Raw genomic sequence first — 16925 nt, 5'->3', positions numbered from 1 at the left:
AATTAGTCACGTGAGTGGTATCATACCAAGCCCACCTCTTCTAAAAATAACACCTGGTTTATAATTTTGGAGCAGTTGTTTGAATGGCAGAAGGATATGTAAGAGGATGAAACATTTGAGCTTGTTCAGCTATCCCATGGATGTAAGAATCAGAGCAGAAAAATAGCACTTACTTCCTTCCAGTGAAACCTGGCTTGCAACTGCAGTTGGCTCCCCAGGTCTCAGTGATGCACTTGCCACCATTCAGACAAGTGAAGTTCTTACCGCACTGCTCGGGTGGGAACGGCCATCTGGGAAAAACAAAAGGCAGCCTTTAAAGCAGTCACTTTGGGGGAAGGTAAATATACACTCAGATACAGTGGAGACTGTGCTGATGAGGGTCATACGGATGGGCAGTGCTTCTTGTAGGAAGGACTTTGACATGAGTTAAGAAGGGAGAAGCGTCAGAAATAATCCATAATATCAGCAGATGATTTTGAACATGCCCAGAAACAAGTTTGTGCTGCTAGCAGAATATGAACAAGCCGTATCAGTCCTAGGAAACACTTGAAACAGCTCTGAAATGCAACGTGAGGATGACCCACATAAGAAAGAAGGCTCCATATCCTGAGGCCAAGAACCTTTCTGTGAAGATTTGGACCTGGATAGCACCTTCAAATTAACAGCAGAATTGAATTTAGGTGCTTTATCTAACAGATACCCACAGTGAAAATTTTTCCCAGTGTCCCAAAGCAAAAGTCCAATTCTTCTCTATCCCCATTCAAACCAAGCAAGGCACCTACTCGCAGCGAGGTCCTGAAAACTGTGGCAGGCACTTGCAGGAGTAGCCATAAACCCCATCAATGCAGGTGGCTCCATTTTGGCACTGGTGCCGCACACAGTCATCCACATTGATGTCACACTTCTTCCCAATGTATCCCCGGAAGCAATCACACTGAAAATCTGCTACTGCATCAACACAATTGCCATGAACACAAGGGTTTGGCTGGCAGTCGTCAATGTTAGACTCGCAGAGCCGCCCGCCCCAGCCAGCACTGCAGGCGCAGCTGAAGGAGTTGAACAAGTCCTGGCAGGTGCCGGCGTTGAGGCACGGGCTGGAAGCACAAACATCAGCCCCCACGCAGCCCAGCTGGACGGTCCTTCTGCTGGACTGCTGGAACTGTTCTGGTTGAGGGTACGAGAGGTGGGCAGTGAACGGCAGGTAGATCCCCCCTATCTTAACTTGTCCGAGGCAGCCAGTGAAGTTTTCACCTAGAACAATCAGCGCATTGTTCTTTAAGAAGTCCAAGTTCCCAGCGTTGCCCTGCAGAGTCATGTTAACAGCCCCATCCAAATCAACCACCCATCTGGATGAAAGTGCAGACGGCTCTTCCATAGCCACAGAGACTGTGTGCCAGGCACCATCCGTGACAGACTTCTTACTCAGGAAGCTGACACCTTCAATACTGTTCCCACTCCTGATGTCAACAAGGAGGGAGGAGTTCTTAATGGCTATCTGGAGGGAATCCACTTCTTCCTCAGCCCGAAGCAAAACAGCATCTTCGTCCCTGGTTCTGAAATCCACGTGGAGGCTGCTCAGCGTTCTGGTCACTGATGTGTTGGTGGTGAATTCAACGGCACTGTCACTGTTAAATGTTGCATTAGCCAGACCTATAGATAAAGGGGTAAAGCATCAGGGATTTGAAAGACAGTAGGTGTAATATTTGAGACAGACCAATGGCAAACTCTTGGCAGGTTCTCTCCCTTAAGAATCATGTAAGCTTAGTGTGAGTAGGATTACAGGCCTAGCAGCTGGCATCGTTAAAGCTCTTCCTGTTTACACTTACACTTCTAATAATAATATCCAGCTCTTGTGTACCAATTTTTACTCGTTAGTGTCACAGCACAGCACAAAAATACAACTGTCCCCCTTATGCTAGTATAGGAAAACTAGAATGTAAGTCAGGAAAGTAATACAGCAGAGGCTGCTGAGAAGTGGCAGAGCAGCGAACACGCCAACACCGAGTTCAGGACATTCTGTAGCCTCTAACAACATTCCCTCCCCTGCAGGCAATCGTTAGCTAACTAGCTTTCTTCATTATTCATGGTTCTGTCTTAGGTGAAAACAGACACGTTTGCAATATTGTGTCTTACTTGGTCAAACAACTGAGACTCTTGAAAGGGAGGAACGTTATGGAAAACAAGATGGCCCTTGCAATGCAGTGATGATAAGGCAGGCATAACAGTGAACTGGCTCCTCCCTGAGAAAGTCATACAGAAGAAAACACCTCTGAGTACATTCTTTGCTCTAGCACAAAGTGGTGGTAAATCCATAAAATGCATGCTGCCTGTGAGAGTGCCTACTTGGGCATCATTCCCAGCTCGCTAATTGCAGCATTGTTGTTGCAGCGTGTGCTTGTATTTATTGCCATAGTATGAACTAGAAATACTGGCTGTGGGCACTTTGCCAACACATACACAGATTTTACTCTCACATATGCAGGAGAACAGTACTTACACACATATCCTGCTAGAACATCTATACACGTGGTAGCTTCAGGACATGGGTCACTTTCACACCAGACTCTCTCTTCACAAAATTTCCCAGTGAAATTTGCTGCACAGCTACAATGGAAATCATTCCAAGTGACGATGCATCTGCCACCGTTCTGACATGGCGCGGACTGAAAAGCAAAACAGTGCAATGCAGGAGCAGTGCAATTCACATTCAGATCTATGAGAATTTGGTAGAAGGAAACGTGACAACAGAGATTACTACAAGCAGTGTTTGAAGCAGAACTAAGCGTAATTAAAATAGTGAATCAATGGTAGGAAAGGAAGCGCAAGGGTCCCTATGCACACGATTCCTGAGACCATGCCTCTCCCCACACACACTGCTGATCAGCAGAAATTCTCCAGGCAGAACTCCATCAGTTGGAAAAGGACAGCTGACAGGACATCTGCAAGGACCCTGTACTTCAGAGAGCATCTCACTCACAGCGACTGGTCTGCACATGCTGACCTTCAAGCTGGTGCAAAATCTACAGATTGAGGCGCACACGCACAGCTGTCAGGGTTTGGGCACCAGTCCTCATCGCTCTGTCTGAGGGGTTTCAGGCGTATCACACCAGGCAGCACAGTGTTACTCCTGATGGTTTGTATCTAGTTATTTGAGAGAAGGAAACACCTCCTTGCTTGCTACTATTCTTGTTGTTACGGCCTCTGATATGAGTTATCTACCAGAATCTGCTATTCTTCAGAGGTTTTTGGTTCATTTGTCTGTGTTCAAATCAAAGCAAACAGCTGCAGCTGCCCACATCAGTAACGGTACAGGAAGTAAGAGTTTTTCCCTCGGTTTCACACTAGGGAAGCCTGCAGCTCTCAGATTTGAAAAGTTATCCTATGAAAAAAGGGCAAAGAGAGACAGGAGTTACATCATGAGAGCGAGGTCTAAGAGTACAGATGTCCTGGTTTCCTTTCCTGCCTGAGCAAAAAAGGAAAAATAAAAAATAAAAATCAGACAGCATGGAAATAATGGTAATCTGTCTACTAAGAAGCCTAATGAAGTCAGGTAATTGCTGATTAAATACATAAAATTGAGAAGAGTCATCATAAGCTAAAGGCAATTCTAAATTATTAGAAGCATTTGTTTAGAAACATTTCTATTTAGAAAAGGCACCAATCCCTGCAGGTTCAGCCTCATTTAGTCAAAGTATTTGACATCTCATGACATCAAAACACACTACAGCACTATTATAATCCTTAACACCCCTACAGCAACACACTGTGCAAACAGTGCCTAATTATAGCCAACTAAAGTAACCAACATTTCACAGAAGGAATGAAAACAAAACCACAAGACACAAGAGGAAAGGTGTAAAACAGGTGAAAGCAGCTGTAAAGCTCCTGAGAGCCTCACAGTGTTCTGTCCCTGGCAGGACACACCTAATGCCAGCCAAGCGACAACACTTCATAGCACCATGAGCAGGAAGGACAAACATCAGGGAGCAGGGCTCCCCTGCATGTAAACATGGTGGCATAAAGGAGAGGCAGCTTCCCCTAAGGGCACCATGAGGACAGTTCCTCGAGCTGTTGGTGCTGAAGCGATGAATTCCTTGTGAATCACAGAATCATCTAGGTTGGAAGAGACCTCCAAGATCACCCAGTCCAGCCTCTGACCTAACACCAACAAGTCCTCCACTAAACCATATCCCTAAGCTCTACATCTAAACGTCTTTTAAAGACCTCCAGGGATGGTGACTCAACCACTTCCCTGGGCAGCCCCAGAAAGTGGAGGCTGTAAAGGGAATAGAGAAAACTTGGTGCTTAAAACTTGGTGCGTAGGATATTGAGTGAAACAAGTGTGTCTGGAACCATGTACTATTTCCTTCAATACTTAAAAACAAACAAACAAACAAACAAAAAAAACATTTTGCTGGTAAAAGCAGCAGTCAAATAATTTTATAATCACAGACCTATAATAAACTACTGCACACATGTAGAGAGAAACAAGAGCCTTCTTACCTTGCAGGTGTTATCAGAGATGCATCCATTTACCAGATTCACATTTTGTTCCTGTGGGAGGCTGTAGTTCTCAAGCTGAAAAAGCTCTATTTGGTGGTTGTTCAGCTGGATGTCTTGCAAGCAGCCTTTAAAGTAGCCGCCCCACACGTCAGCGCTGTCTGGGTTAGGGTGCCCACCGATATACACTGCATAGCCAGCTAAAAGAGGGGTTCCTACAAGGTGTCCCAGCTCCACGTACGTGTCAGATTGGTGGGCACCAACAACTCCTCCTTGGAAAGACAGAGCTACCAAATGTCTTCTCCCATCAACTACATTGTCTGGAAACGTCACAGTGTCTGTAGCTAACATCTCTATCCTTAGCTTGCCGTTTTTCAAGTACACAGTGAGGCCAGGGCCTGTGCCATTGCTGATCTGCAATAACAAACCATTAGGTTTCAAACTCCGAATGAAAAAGGAGATGTTGAAGTCGGCACCAAGGCTATCAGAAAGGATGAAAGAGGCAAAGCTGGTAGAATTCTCCAGGCCAAATGTTGCTGCTGGGCGTTCTAGAAAAGAAAAAGAAATGTGCATCAGCTCCATGACAAGAGGAATGCAGCTGGCACAGGGCACTGTAACCTCTGTGAATGGGACAGGACCTTTCTTCCCAACATTTTCAACATGTATCAGGGTGATTTTGCTTCCTCCCACACCCTAAAATTAGGGTGTAGGTGAAAGTGTCCTTGCTTTCCCTGGAGGAAGAACTTAGAACACACAAGTAGCAGAAGAGGGAAAAGCAGACCTTGCCACCCAGCAGATTTAGTCAAGGACTTCTAAACCACCAAGTTGCTTTTGAAACTTGTACATTTGGTAACAGCAGAACAACTTTGTACTTGCTATGTTTAGGCTCAGGAATTAAACAAAAATGGGCAATATTAATATAAGCCTTACGGGAATACAACAGTGCAAATGGGTGTGGTTTTAACTGCAAATTGTCACAGAGCTTCCTTTAACACTATGTTATTTATAAAGCAATACATTCCTATTAACCCTAAAATCTCAAGCTCAGCTTTTTGTAGTTCAAGAACTTCCCTGCCCTCCTACAACCACTTAGATCTGATACAAAGATGAAGTCAGAGCCTCTGGCTCAACAAGGAATCACGTCTGCACCACAAACCTGACAGTCTTTCCTGCAGGAGCAAGTGACAGACAAGGGATCAATGAGAATTTCAGTTACAGAGGCATTTGCTTTATTCTTCTCTCTGGTCAAGTAGAAAATACTGCTTCTGGAGCTAACACCAACGCTTATCTAGTATCTCTGAAGCCCCAGTTGACAGATGAGCTGTCAGATGTAAATCCCATGGCACTTACCGTAGGAGCACGCAGGGCCTCCGTAAGGCCTGGAGCAGTCACACCTGAACGTTGCCCAAAGGTCCACGCACAGCCCTCCGTGCGAGCAGGGCCTGGAGAGGCACCACTCCGTGCGGTCACAGCCCAGCCTCACTGGGGACGACTCGTTCACCGGGAGATCCACCGGCAGCACAGCTTCAGCATCCACCTGCACGTCTTGCAGGCAGCCGACAAAGCCCTGCTGGCTCTGTGTGTTGCTGGCCATTGGATCCCCAGCACCTCCGATATACACGCTGAGGAAGGCGTGCGGGATGGAAGCCGTGCCATGCGGGATAGAAGTCATGCCGTGTGGGACAGGAGAGCTCCGCAGGCAGACACCTGCTTCACAAGAGTCATGCCAGAGCTTTAGCTGCACAGTGCTCTGCAAAACAACTTCTACTTTATGCCAATGGCCATCATCAACTCTCAGCCCCTCCAGGAGCAGCAGGTACCCAACATCCTCGCTCTTCAGTCCTGCATGCAGAATGCCATCAAAGAGCTCCAGGAACAAGTATTCAGCTTCATGGCCTCGGTAAAAAAGGATGGCGCTGGGCAAGGTGGTTCGGAACCGGAGGGACACACTGGCAAGCTGATCTCCTGCTATCTCCCTCCTGCTCTGATTGTTCATGGGCAGCTCAATGAGGAGATACCCTCTGGAAGCAAAGGAAAATGTTGTTGGTGTTGAGCATGTGGCATCAAAGAAACCAGGCTGGCACTGGCACAGGTGGCCGTGGCTCTCAGCTTGGTAGGTGGGGATGCACAAGGCCTCATTTTGGCAGTCATGCGTCTGGCACCCAGTGAGCTTGACAGAGCAGTTCTTCCCTCCCCATACAATGCCATCCTGGCTAGGGGCACAGTGGCAGGTATAGTCAGCAATGCCATCCTCACAGACAGCTCCATTCTTGCAGGGACCCTCCTCACACTCATTGATGTTAACAGCACATTCCACACCTGCGAAAGAGATTTAGAAACGGGATCTCACTGCAGGGGATTGTGACTCCCCCTGAGCAAGCCGGCGAGGCACAGACCGCCCTCCCCAGCACTGCCAGTCCCTAAGCTGTTCTCTTCAGGAAGCCACGAGAAGCCCTAGGGCTGCCATGAGAAGCCCCTGCACTCACCAGAGTGGCCTACCACTAAGGTACGAGCAACAGAGAGCTAATTCTGTGCAGTCCTTCCAGGTGCTGCGAAGAGGGAGCTGTCTGCAGAGCTTCAGGCAGTCAGCCTGCATCATCCAGCAGCCCCACTGCCCTCCCAGACAATCCCAGACACCACAGCTGATCAGCACGCACGGAGAGCAAGCAGAGGATATTAAAGGGACGAGACAGCACCGACAAGGATTTTATGTCTTTCATTCACAGATGTGGTACATTTAGACTCACATTACGTCTACAGATCTGACCGGAGCATGTTCTGGGCACCACTGTTGCAGACAGCATCAAACTGGATCACCAGCCAAGGAAGTTATTGGAAAGCCTCAGTTAAGAAAATTCAAATTCTGTACTTTGGAAAACAATCCCAGACAACCCTCCAGTTGTAAACATTCACAAAACTCAGTTCATTACCAAACAACACACAAAACATGCTCCACAGGCACTTTGCCATACTTGCACTGAAGCTGATTTCAGTTTTGTCCAGTCCTGCAGAAGTGAACTGGGTAAGAAGTACTGCAGTGCAGTTAGTGTGTCTCCTCGAGGCACATGGATCCCAACAGGGCTCAAGTAAATTACAAGCCATTACACTCAAATCTGGTTAATGAAAATCAGCTGTCATTTTCCTGAGCATCTCCGGACTGACAGAAGAGCCTTCCTGAACCAGTTCTCTGTTTATCTGGCCCATAACATCGGTTTTCACTAATCTTCAGAGACAGTCACACAGATAAGCCAGGCATGGATTATCCTCATCTAATAGTATTACATACAGAATCTACCCAGCAAGCAGAATGAGGACAGCAGAAAGAAAAAGAAGGAATTCACACACAAAGGAGGGGAATCAAAACACAAAAGACATTTGTAAAGAAAAGCCACTAGCCAGAATGAGCATGTCAAAGAGATTAGAGAGTAGCCCGAGGGAAAACGAGATGAGGGGAGATGGTGCATTACAAGTACTGGAGCTGGACTTGATGAAATGTGATAAAAGAAATTGTAAAAGATACGAAGCTTCTTGAACCCGCACGCTGATGCTGGGAACCGCCTCACACCCCAGCAATGACAGTCCTGCACAACCCCTGCAACCCTGCCACCTGACCGACTGACTCCTTTCAGAGCGAGCGTTTGGCTGCTGGTGGCACTGCCATCTGCACAGACAGGTGAAGGCTCAACACCAGCGTCCAGCTCCAAAGTGTTCTTTTGTTATCAGCGTAAGGCCCTAACACGTATCATGCTCTGTGAAGCATTGGAACAGAAAGGGGAGGCTCTGGTAATTCTGCTCTTCCAGCTGTGCTAGAGCTGTTCTGTCAGCAACATTACCTCAGATTCCTCTAGGACATGGCTACACCTCTCTTCCTAAACTGTGCGCAGTGACTGTACAAAAGCACGGAATTTGGCCAGTAGTCTGCCTTGAAGGGGAGCTCAGCTGATGGACAGACTCAGAGTTGTTAATACCACCTCAGCACAGCCTTTCTTCCCCAGCAATTAGTGCTCAGCACACAGACCCTAGGGTGTGATCTTAACTGGCGAGAAAACTGTTGAGGAAACCGAGACAATAGAGGAAGAATCGAGATTCTGGCACAAAGTTATGGCTGCACTGAAGGAAATGTGTTGGAGTAACTACAACATACGGGATGTCTCTAGGGCTGGAGAATGCTAGGGTGGGAGAAGAGGGGAAGAACTCAGCTGGAATTCCGAAAAACCAGCAGAGCAGTAGAACTATGTGGAGTGGGTTTTCTGACTGATTAGTGGACTGAAGGACTCTCCAAACTGCAAGAGGCAGATCCATGGTCAGACGTAAGGGCAGAGGCTAACAAATGCACTGGAGAGACAGTCGGGTTCAGCACAGCCCCGAGTGCTTGACATGCCGCCCATTTGAGATCAGAGCTGTTAATATTTACCAGGGCAAAGAGAAGAAAAGAGCATTAGACTGAGTAACAAAAGCAGAGATGCCACAAATTTTTGTCTTTCTGCAAAGTCCTGGCAGGCAGGTGCCAGCTGGCAGCAGGAGAGAGCCCCAGTGCCCCCTGTCCCCCTCCCAGCCCGACCACGTCTCCTCTGGCCGTGCTCTGCCCACAGAGCAGCAGCAGGACACCTGCCTGCGCTGCTTCCCAGGCTCCCAGCTGACACCTGTGGGTGAGCGCTTCACACCAGGTGGCAAATTAGTCCCCATGGGGAGTGCACAACCCCGGGCTGGTGGCTAATTAAACACCAAGCTTTCCCATGGGACACAGCTGGCTTGATTATTTGTTGGAAATGGGTGAAAAGAACGAGCTGGCACTTCAGGTCTCTACACGCTGCTGTCTAACCTCACGGCTCACGAGCAGGCAAAGGAAAGGCTCAGCAGCAGAGCGAAGGGCAGCTTTTCCTAGAGAAACAGAACACAAGCGTTGTCTTTATCGCTGCCGCTGTTTCTGCCAGCAAACAGCCAGCCTTCTGAGCGCTAAGGCAGGAGAAGGAAAAGGCCTCTGAAACAACACAACATATTCTGGCTCTCCTAGAAGCCGGTGCAGCGTCAGCCTTGAGTTTGAAGCAGTTTTTAAAACAAACTGGTAGCAGAGGAGACAGCACCAGAGTTCTAGAAACCTGGCTAACAACAGATTGTTCCTGGAAGCCGCTGTGAGCCTTTACGTAGCAGTTAGCCCAGTGCTGTTTCCCTGACTCGTTATATGCCTTGTAACGATCAAACCCTTCATTAGCCAGCTTTCTTGCCCTCTCTTCTCTTCTACTATTACCAATGATTTTTGTCAAATTTATTTGAAGATCTCCAGTTTGTCAAATTCTTCAGTTACGCCGCAGTAAGACAGAAGGGGATTTCTATTGCGTATTGCTTCCTAGGTGCTAGTTTCATCTCAGAGGGGTCTGTGACTGTGGGTTTGGCTGCAGAGTACCGAGTGTAAATGAAGAGGGGGATTCCAGCAAAGTAAAGGAACTTTCCCTACTTCAGAAAAAAACAAGATTTTGAAAAAGGAAGTTTAAAACTAATTTCCTTCTCTATGGAAAGCTTAGGCATCTTTTTCTAGGTATATATTAAAAACAATTTCCTCTTACCAAGTCTTCTATGTACCGTTTAAATTTCTTAGCTCAAATGTTTCCTATTGTTCTTACTCTTGATAGTTCAAATAATGCCGCCAATGTGATTCATTGCATCATTCGATTTTAAAACGTGTAATGAGTTTCTTATAAAGACTAAAAAATGCAAATTAGTGGAATTTGTTATCTGAAAAATGAGACAAGTGTTAGTTAAAGGCTGCTATCTGGAGACAATTATTTTCAAACATTCCAGCTAATTTAGCAGCATTCAAGCTAACAGTCCCAGTAACCACGGGGGCTGGGTCAGAAACATACACCCACAAGTTGGTAAGCTGTAACAGTCTGCATTATTTCCAAACAGAAATCTATTCTCTAAATTCGGAAGTGTTACTGATGTGGTAAGAACGGTCTTGTTCTGTAGCTGCGTTCTGCAAATCGTATGTTGAGCGCTCTCTGACTGAAGGTAAGGAGTTACCGGCTGCAATCAGTAAGCAAAGATTCATTGAGCATACTGCAGGAGTCATATACTTCAAGAGATATGTAAATTAAAAGAAAGAAATCACATAAACAGAAAGATCCTAATTTATCTGTCACATGCCAAAAACCCGAAGGATGAGGACTATTCATGGGCCCAGCTCTTGAAACACGCGAGTTCAGCAGGGCTTCCCGGCCAACGCTGGCGTGCCCTCTCCCCGTAAGACAACTGAATTCCTCGCAACCTTTCCCTGGTGCATCCTAATTAGGGTTTGTATTATGACTAAGAGAAAAAGGGGGGAGGAAGGGAGAGGTGGGAGGAGAGAGAGAATTAGCAGCACCAAACAGACCCGGCCACAATTATATTTGCACAATTACTGCCATTTCCATGGCAACTCACTGATTTGACCTCTCTCCCACCGTGCACTACTGCTCAAGGAGACAGTGGGGGAGGAGATGGAGAAGTGCACAGGGCAGCAGAGGGTTTGTCCCCTGAGTTAAAACAAAAACTACTTCTCAATAGAGGAGTTTAAAAACCATTAAAAGTAAAAGGGAAATTGCAAAACAATTCTCTGCAAAGCAAATGTAATGTTTCAGAGAACGAGCAGGAGACACCGGCGTGTTTACAAAGGAGCCCTGAGCACAAACCAAGGACCCGTGCCTCAGAACAACTCCCAGTTTGGCTGCTGCAGGCTCCCGGCTTTCCGAACAAGTCAGAATTGGAGCACAGATGCCTACGGAGCAAGCTGGCTGCTCTGCGTTTATCTTGAGGCAACAAGGAAATTCCTGGCCTTAAAGTTTCCAAAACAAAACTTTAGGTCTCTTCAAAATAAAAACATTCTGCCTTCCTAGTGAATTCAGTCCTTCGCACGCCTCCAGCTACCACTACGCGCGCGACCAGCCCCCTGCCCTGGGCAGGCACGCAAGCATTCAGGACACATTGCAATTACTGTACAGAGCTCGTTACCTGCTAGCAGAAAAATTCCCTTCAGGATCACGCCAATCAGCACAGATTTCATGGCCGGCTCCTTGTGGACATTTGTGACAGTGAAGGAAGAAAAGTGAGGGTGAAGGGGGGTGGGGAATGGCAAGAAGGCTGCACTGGAACGGCAGGACGTGTGTGAGCGCTCCCCGATGCCAGTCAGACAAAAAGGGATTGGAGATGAAGCCGGCCAATATAGCAGAGACCTGCGCTGCAGCAAGATCTAATCCAGCCCTGCTCTAAACCTCCCCAGCTGGCCTCTGTCAGTGCTGACACGAAGAATGCGTATGGCAGGGGGTGCGCGCTGCATTACGCTAATACCCTGCAGTGCCCGCAGCGTTAGCGCCAGCAGCAGACAATCTCCTGCCCTCGCCACCCCTCAGGTGAATCTGCCAAGTTCCGTCATCAAGGCCAAAGTACGGGTTTTTCTTTTTCCAGACTAAGACCAAAAGCTGTGTTTCCATCCCCAAAGCACACGATACGGGGAGTTCTAAAGGCAGCACGCAGCCCCTGCCCTGCGGTGCTTTCAACACCAGGACCAGGGTCCAGCACTTCGCACATTTTCTCCCTCCATCTGCCCCTTTCCGTGTGTTTGTGTGCACCAACATTTCCACTGGACAACAGTCACAAAGCCAAGTCTCAAGGTTTAACTACCACCATCTGTTTCTCTCAAATCGAACTGAATGGAAGGAAATTCCCTATGCTGAGTGCACCAGCTCAACCATGGGACTGCAGAATCAACGCTCGCTGTCTCCATTAGCAACCTTATAAAATCAGATATTGCCATTTCATTTTTTCCTCTGTGGGTCTGGTTTTGAAAAAAATGTGGCTACTCTGGTACTGTAAGGTTCCTAGAAGAGGAACTGCACTTTCACATCGTGAGGAACCTGGAGAAGGTTGTTATTTCTGCAAAGAACTGTTATCTGGGAGCTTCTCCCCAAACTTCAGGACTCTGTTAGTATCAATTTCAGGTCCAAGCAAACACAAACTCCCAGAAATCAGAGCATTAGCAGTATGAATTTGAGGTATTAAAAGAAAGCATTCCAAGAACTCCGGCTGTTTGTTTACTTTCTTCTGTGTGAGCTCAGTCCAAACATACCAGTTAATTTCATACATATTTTAAGTGGGAGGGATGTGGCGAGTATTTGTTTGGAGTTTAAACTTCCCAGATAGTCACATCTGCGTTGTATGTATGCATCGTCCTATCCCAGCCCCGATTTTAAATGCTGTTTATAACAGCTAGGGTGACCCTTCTGTTCCTGTTCAAGAGAAAACAAGAGTGGTGCTTGTTCAACTGTGTTCAACTGTGCTTATTCAGCTGTCTACTGCAACAATAAAGTCTAACAGTGTGAAGACATCTTTAGGAAGATCTGCGTTTTGATTTCTGTGCACACACAGGTACGTATTTACATACACACACAGCCTCTGGACACTGCTGATTGCAAATGCAGATACTGAACTCATCCACGTAGCACACGGCAGCACAGATTCTGATTCCCTACTTGTCACTACATCTTTCTAAATTCATTACATTAATATTGCTAATTACAATCTGCAATTGCTTCTTTTCCCAGGGTCAGGTTAAGGATATACACAGACTAGGTTCTGTTAGAGACATATCATGAGGATGGGAAAATCCACTGTCAAGAAGATTCTACAGAGTACAAAGATATGGAAGATAAAATACTTAAATAAGATGTCTTCCAAGCTAGCTTTAATTTTTTTTAATTTTTTAATCTTTGAAACTGAAAGATTCTAAAGAAATTAAAGGATCAGGTGATTCGTTTTCTACATGTTTTAATTCCCCATTCTTACACTGGCAGTTGTGCAAGTTGCAAGATTAAGTCTTGTAGTTAAAATTCAGGGAATTATTTTGTACCTAATCATTTGTAAAAATTCTTGAGGGAGGTCAGGATAATGCTAAATATTTCAGAGGGTTCATAACAGAAAAATGACAGAAAATGGGATGCGATAGATAGAAATTTCCCATTTTCACACGTTCCTTGTGCTCAAGCAATTGAAATGTTTTAAGGAAATAGCCAAATTCTACCTGAGTGATCACATGTTGCAGCTTAAAAGTCAGTTATCTTTCCAAACAGAGGCACCGGTCTTTCTTTTTGTTCCGGCCTAAACTATTGTCTACGATATACACGATGGACTGAAATTATTCCTACATGTAAATAACTAATTTTGTGTTTTTTCGTAAAAGATTGACTTTTCCTTTTTATCTTGACCACAACTGACATAATTTCCAAGCCTATGCAAGACTCTCTCTCCTTCTCACTTCATTTAATGCCCATGAAATCTTTTAATTCACACTTCTTACATCCTCTCAGGGCACATCCTCTACTAAAGCACAGACTAACACACTGGACTGACTCTTCAGGACCTACTACGTACTTCTCCCAAGAACGAGGCGCTGCTTCTGTAACGACCACATGTCAGAGGAAGAACTTTCTCATCTCCCTCCAATGCTGTAGCCTGACAGCACTGAGGCAGTTAATTTGCAAAGAATGAATTTCTCCTGACTTGCATTGTTATCCCAACACCCCCCAAATTCTTCAGACTGAAGGAAAAAAATGCAGAAAGAACCTCCTGCCGCCCCAAGAAAGCATTCCTCAGAGTAGCAAGTTCACTTTAATCAGTGGAGGCAGCTTAAACCCAAGTTCATGGCAGATCTAAGCTGCCACAGAAATGTGTTTGGAGCAGAAACGTTATGGGAAGCTTCACAAAGTTGTTCTGTGATCCTAATATGAAGTAATAAGCTGTTTACCCAGCATGACTGTACTGAGATTAATTGACAAAGGAGGGGAGATTAATTGCTATTATTTCCCTGTCAGCTTCACTCCTCCACATGCACTCGCTGATCTCACAGAGGCTGCTCCCAGCCTTTCACTGTGTTAATGTGTCAGAACCACCTCAGCTGAAACAAAGTCCTTCACCAAAAGCAATATCCAGAAGAGCAACCTGCTTCTAATCCCCTTCAAGTACTAATGAACCCAAATTTGATGCACCAGAATGAACTCCAGCACTCCTTTGCCCACCATCCTGTTTCTGTCAGCTTTTCCGCCTATGAGCATGCTAAGAATTGGAAAGGATTAAACAGATCAGTCTGGCAGAGCAAAATGAAATTCTGAACGCTGTGAGGGGTACTGGGGCACTGAAGGAAGAAAAGAGAACAGGGCACGTACGTGAGAGGGAATTTTGACAAGTAGGATGAATGTTAAGCCAGCACTTTGGACAAGATCTCAGTTCACGAGTGCAGCACTATAACTACCCAAGAAGTAGCAAAGGCTTTTAGTTTTTTAGGTAAAAGCCTTTTTTCAAAACCCATACCTAAAAAAAGCATTTTTTTCTCTTGGCCTAGCCTACATCAGGAATCCAAAGCAAACCAAATACACCACAAAACCATTCAAAGAATTCAGACCAGTAACACAACGCGGTAACTAGGAGTGGACTTGAGATCCTGAAAGTCCCTGTGTAACGGGTCTTCCCAGGAAACAACTGGACGGGCTTCTACACAGCTCAACCATTATGACCAGAGAAGGGAAACAGGAAACCCTCCCATGTAATACAGACCCAAGGCTCTGGAATGCTGCTACCTGCAGTTCCATGAAGTTAGAAACTTCTCCTCTATTCAGGTTGGAAGTTTTTCTTTTTTCCCCACGAGATGGCAGCCTAGGAACACCACGGAAAGGTTCCATCCGCCTCAACAATGCACAAATAGAAAGAAGATCGTGCTAGGGGCCACCTTCTATCTTCTTATTAACTATTGTGGTGTTAAGTTCTTCAAAACAGAGAGTACATATAGAATCTGAAGATAAAGACGACTGAGAACAACTATCCTAAACTGAGATGAGGTTTAGTATCATTCAGCAGTGCACCTTCCCAACAAAGCTGATGTGCAGTACTGGTTACCCCGTAGTTTCTCAACTAGAAAACAGACCCATTAGGGTCAGGCAGGGCATTTGCGTAAGAATCCAAGCTCCCCACTCCCTTGTAAACAGAGAAGGCTTCATTTGCTCGCATCACAAAGACCTTTTGACCTCCTAACATTGCAAATTACTGCCTTCAACCCCAAGTCCCTGGCTCTTATTATCCAGGGGTGTTAGGGAATATATAGGGCACAGATATGTTTTACAGATGTTTTATGTGCCGGTGGATCCAACCTGCTACCACCATCAGTAGCTTGTGACATCCAGAGTTTTAAGTGCCTCTTTTTTTTTCATTTATATTTTTTATTTGGAAGTGGTTTTTGTTCACATTCATTGTGCGTATATACAAAAAAGTAGTTGTGGTGAACTTTCACTCCAGGATACAGGCCTGCTAGATATAAGAGTCTACGAGTCTCAGACTCTTCTACATAGTTCATCTTCTCTCTCAAAATCTAGTCCATTGTCTAATCTACTTGCTTGACCAAAATCACATAGTTTTCTCATGGCATTTGAACCCTGAACTGCAGAATTCCCTCTGCACAACTACTGAGCCCCCACAGGGGCTCACTCCTGCTTAGCAGCCTGGGCTACCCAGGACTGGAATCCAGTCCTGCAGGCAGGCAGTAATACAGCAACTCAGCATTAAACAGACTGACCTGATTGCAGCCACCCGCCTTCACCAGCATTACCTGAATAACCTGGTAGGCAACGGCAAAGAAAGCCATCCACAAGGTCCACGCAGTGCCCTCCATTCTGACACGGCTGGGACTCGCACTCATCAATGTTCGTAAAGCAGGTCTCCCCTTTGAAGTGAAAATACAAACAGCCATCTTGAGTGCATGCATGTATCAGAGGAGACAATATGAATGACAACTGCATTCCTAATGTTTTGCAGCTCTTTTTGTCATCTAAAAAGGCAGAATTCCTTGAACTACAGCATGTCTCTGCCGACACTCTGACAAATAGATACCATCATAGAAACAATTATGAAAAATGAAATAAGGAAAGGCTGAGTGATTTGTCAGTGTCATGACAGGGAGTGGGGCAGGATCAGACCTTCTGAACCATTCCCCTCTGCACAATTGTGGACCATATTCATTTTTTTTCTTTAAAAAAGAATGAACTCCTATTGTTAGCTCCTCTTTCCAGGGAGTTTCCACAGCTCTTAAATACATGTTTTATAGATATTTATAAACCAGGGAAATGGTGGCTAGTATTTCAGTTGAACATAATTTCTATCTACTCAAACCACAGGTGCAGTGAGGATGCACCATTTACCGCATAGCTCACCTGCAAAGCCTGGCTGGCACCAACAGAGGAAACCGGCTGCTTGGCTATAGCTGAAATCACGGGGGAAGTCAGGTCGTGTCCCATAATAGGACTGGTTGGATCGTTCAAGGCATACACCTCCGTTGTAACAGGGATCTGTTGCACACTCATCCACGTCCTCTTCACAGTGCTGTCCTGTGTAACCTGCCAGGAGACAGT

General features: G+C 45.9%; 1 protein-coding gene across 5 annotated transcripts in view; it reads right to left on the bottom strand.

Moving 5' to 3' along the window:
- The window catches only part of CRB2 (crumbs cell polarity complex component 2), a 61436-nt gene that overhangs the window by 5572 nt on the left and 38939 nt on the right, over positions 1–16925 (bottom strand). For all 5 annotated transcript variants that reach the window (XM_035341477.1, XM_035341478.1, XM_035341476.1 and 2 more), the window contains 7 exons: positions 16728–16910; positions 16127–16240; positions 5851–6819; positions 4504–5048; positions 2498–2663; positions 783–1650; positions 174–290 (listed from right to left, as the gene is read on the bottom strand). In XM_035341477.1, the coding sequence (XP_035197368.1) occupies positions 174–290; positions 783–1650; positions 2498–2663; positions 4504–5048; positions 5851–6819; positions 16127–16240; positions 16728–16910 (2962 nt within the window). The remainder of the gene's footprint in view (positions 1–173; positions 291–782; positions 1651–2497; positions 2664–4503; positions 5049–5850; positions 6820–16126; positions 16241–16727; positions 16911–16925) is intronic.

Source organism: Oxyura jamaicensis, chromosome 17 (assembly GCF_011077185.1).
Source record: "Oxyura jamaicensis isolate SHBP4307 breed ruddy duck chromosome 17, BPBGC_Ojam_1.0, whole genome shotgun sequence".
NCBI classification, from domain to species: domain Eukaryota; kingdom Metazoa; phylum Chordata; class Aves; order Anseriformes; family Anatidae; genus Oxyura; species Oxyura jamaicensis.
This window is presented reverse-complemented; position numbering and strand designations above follow the sequence as displayed.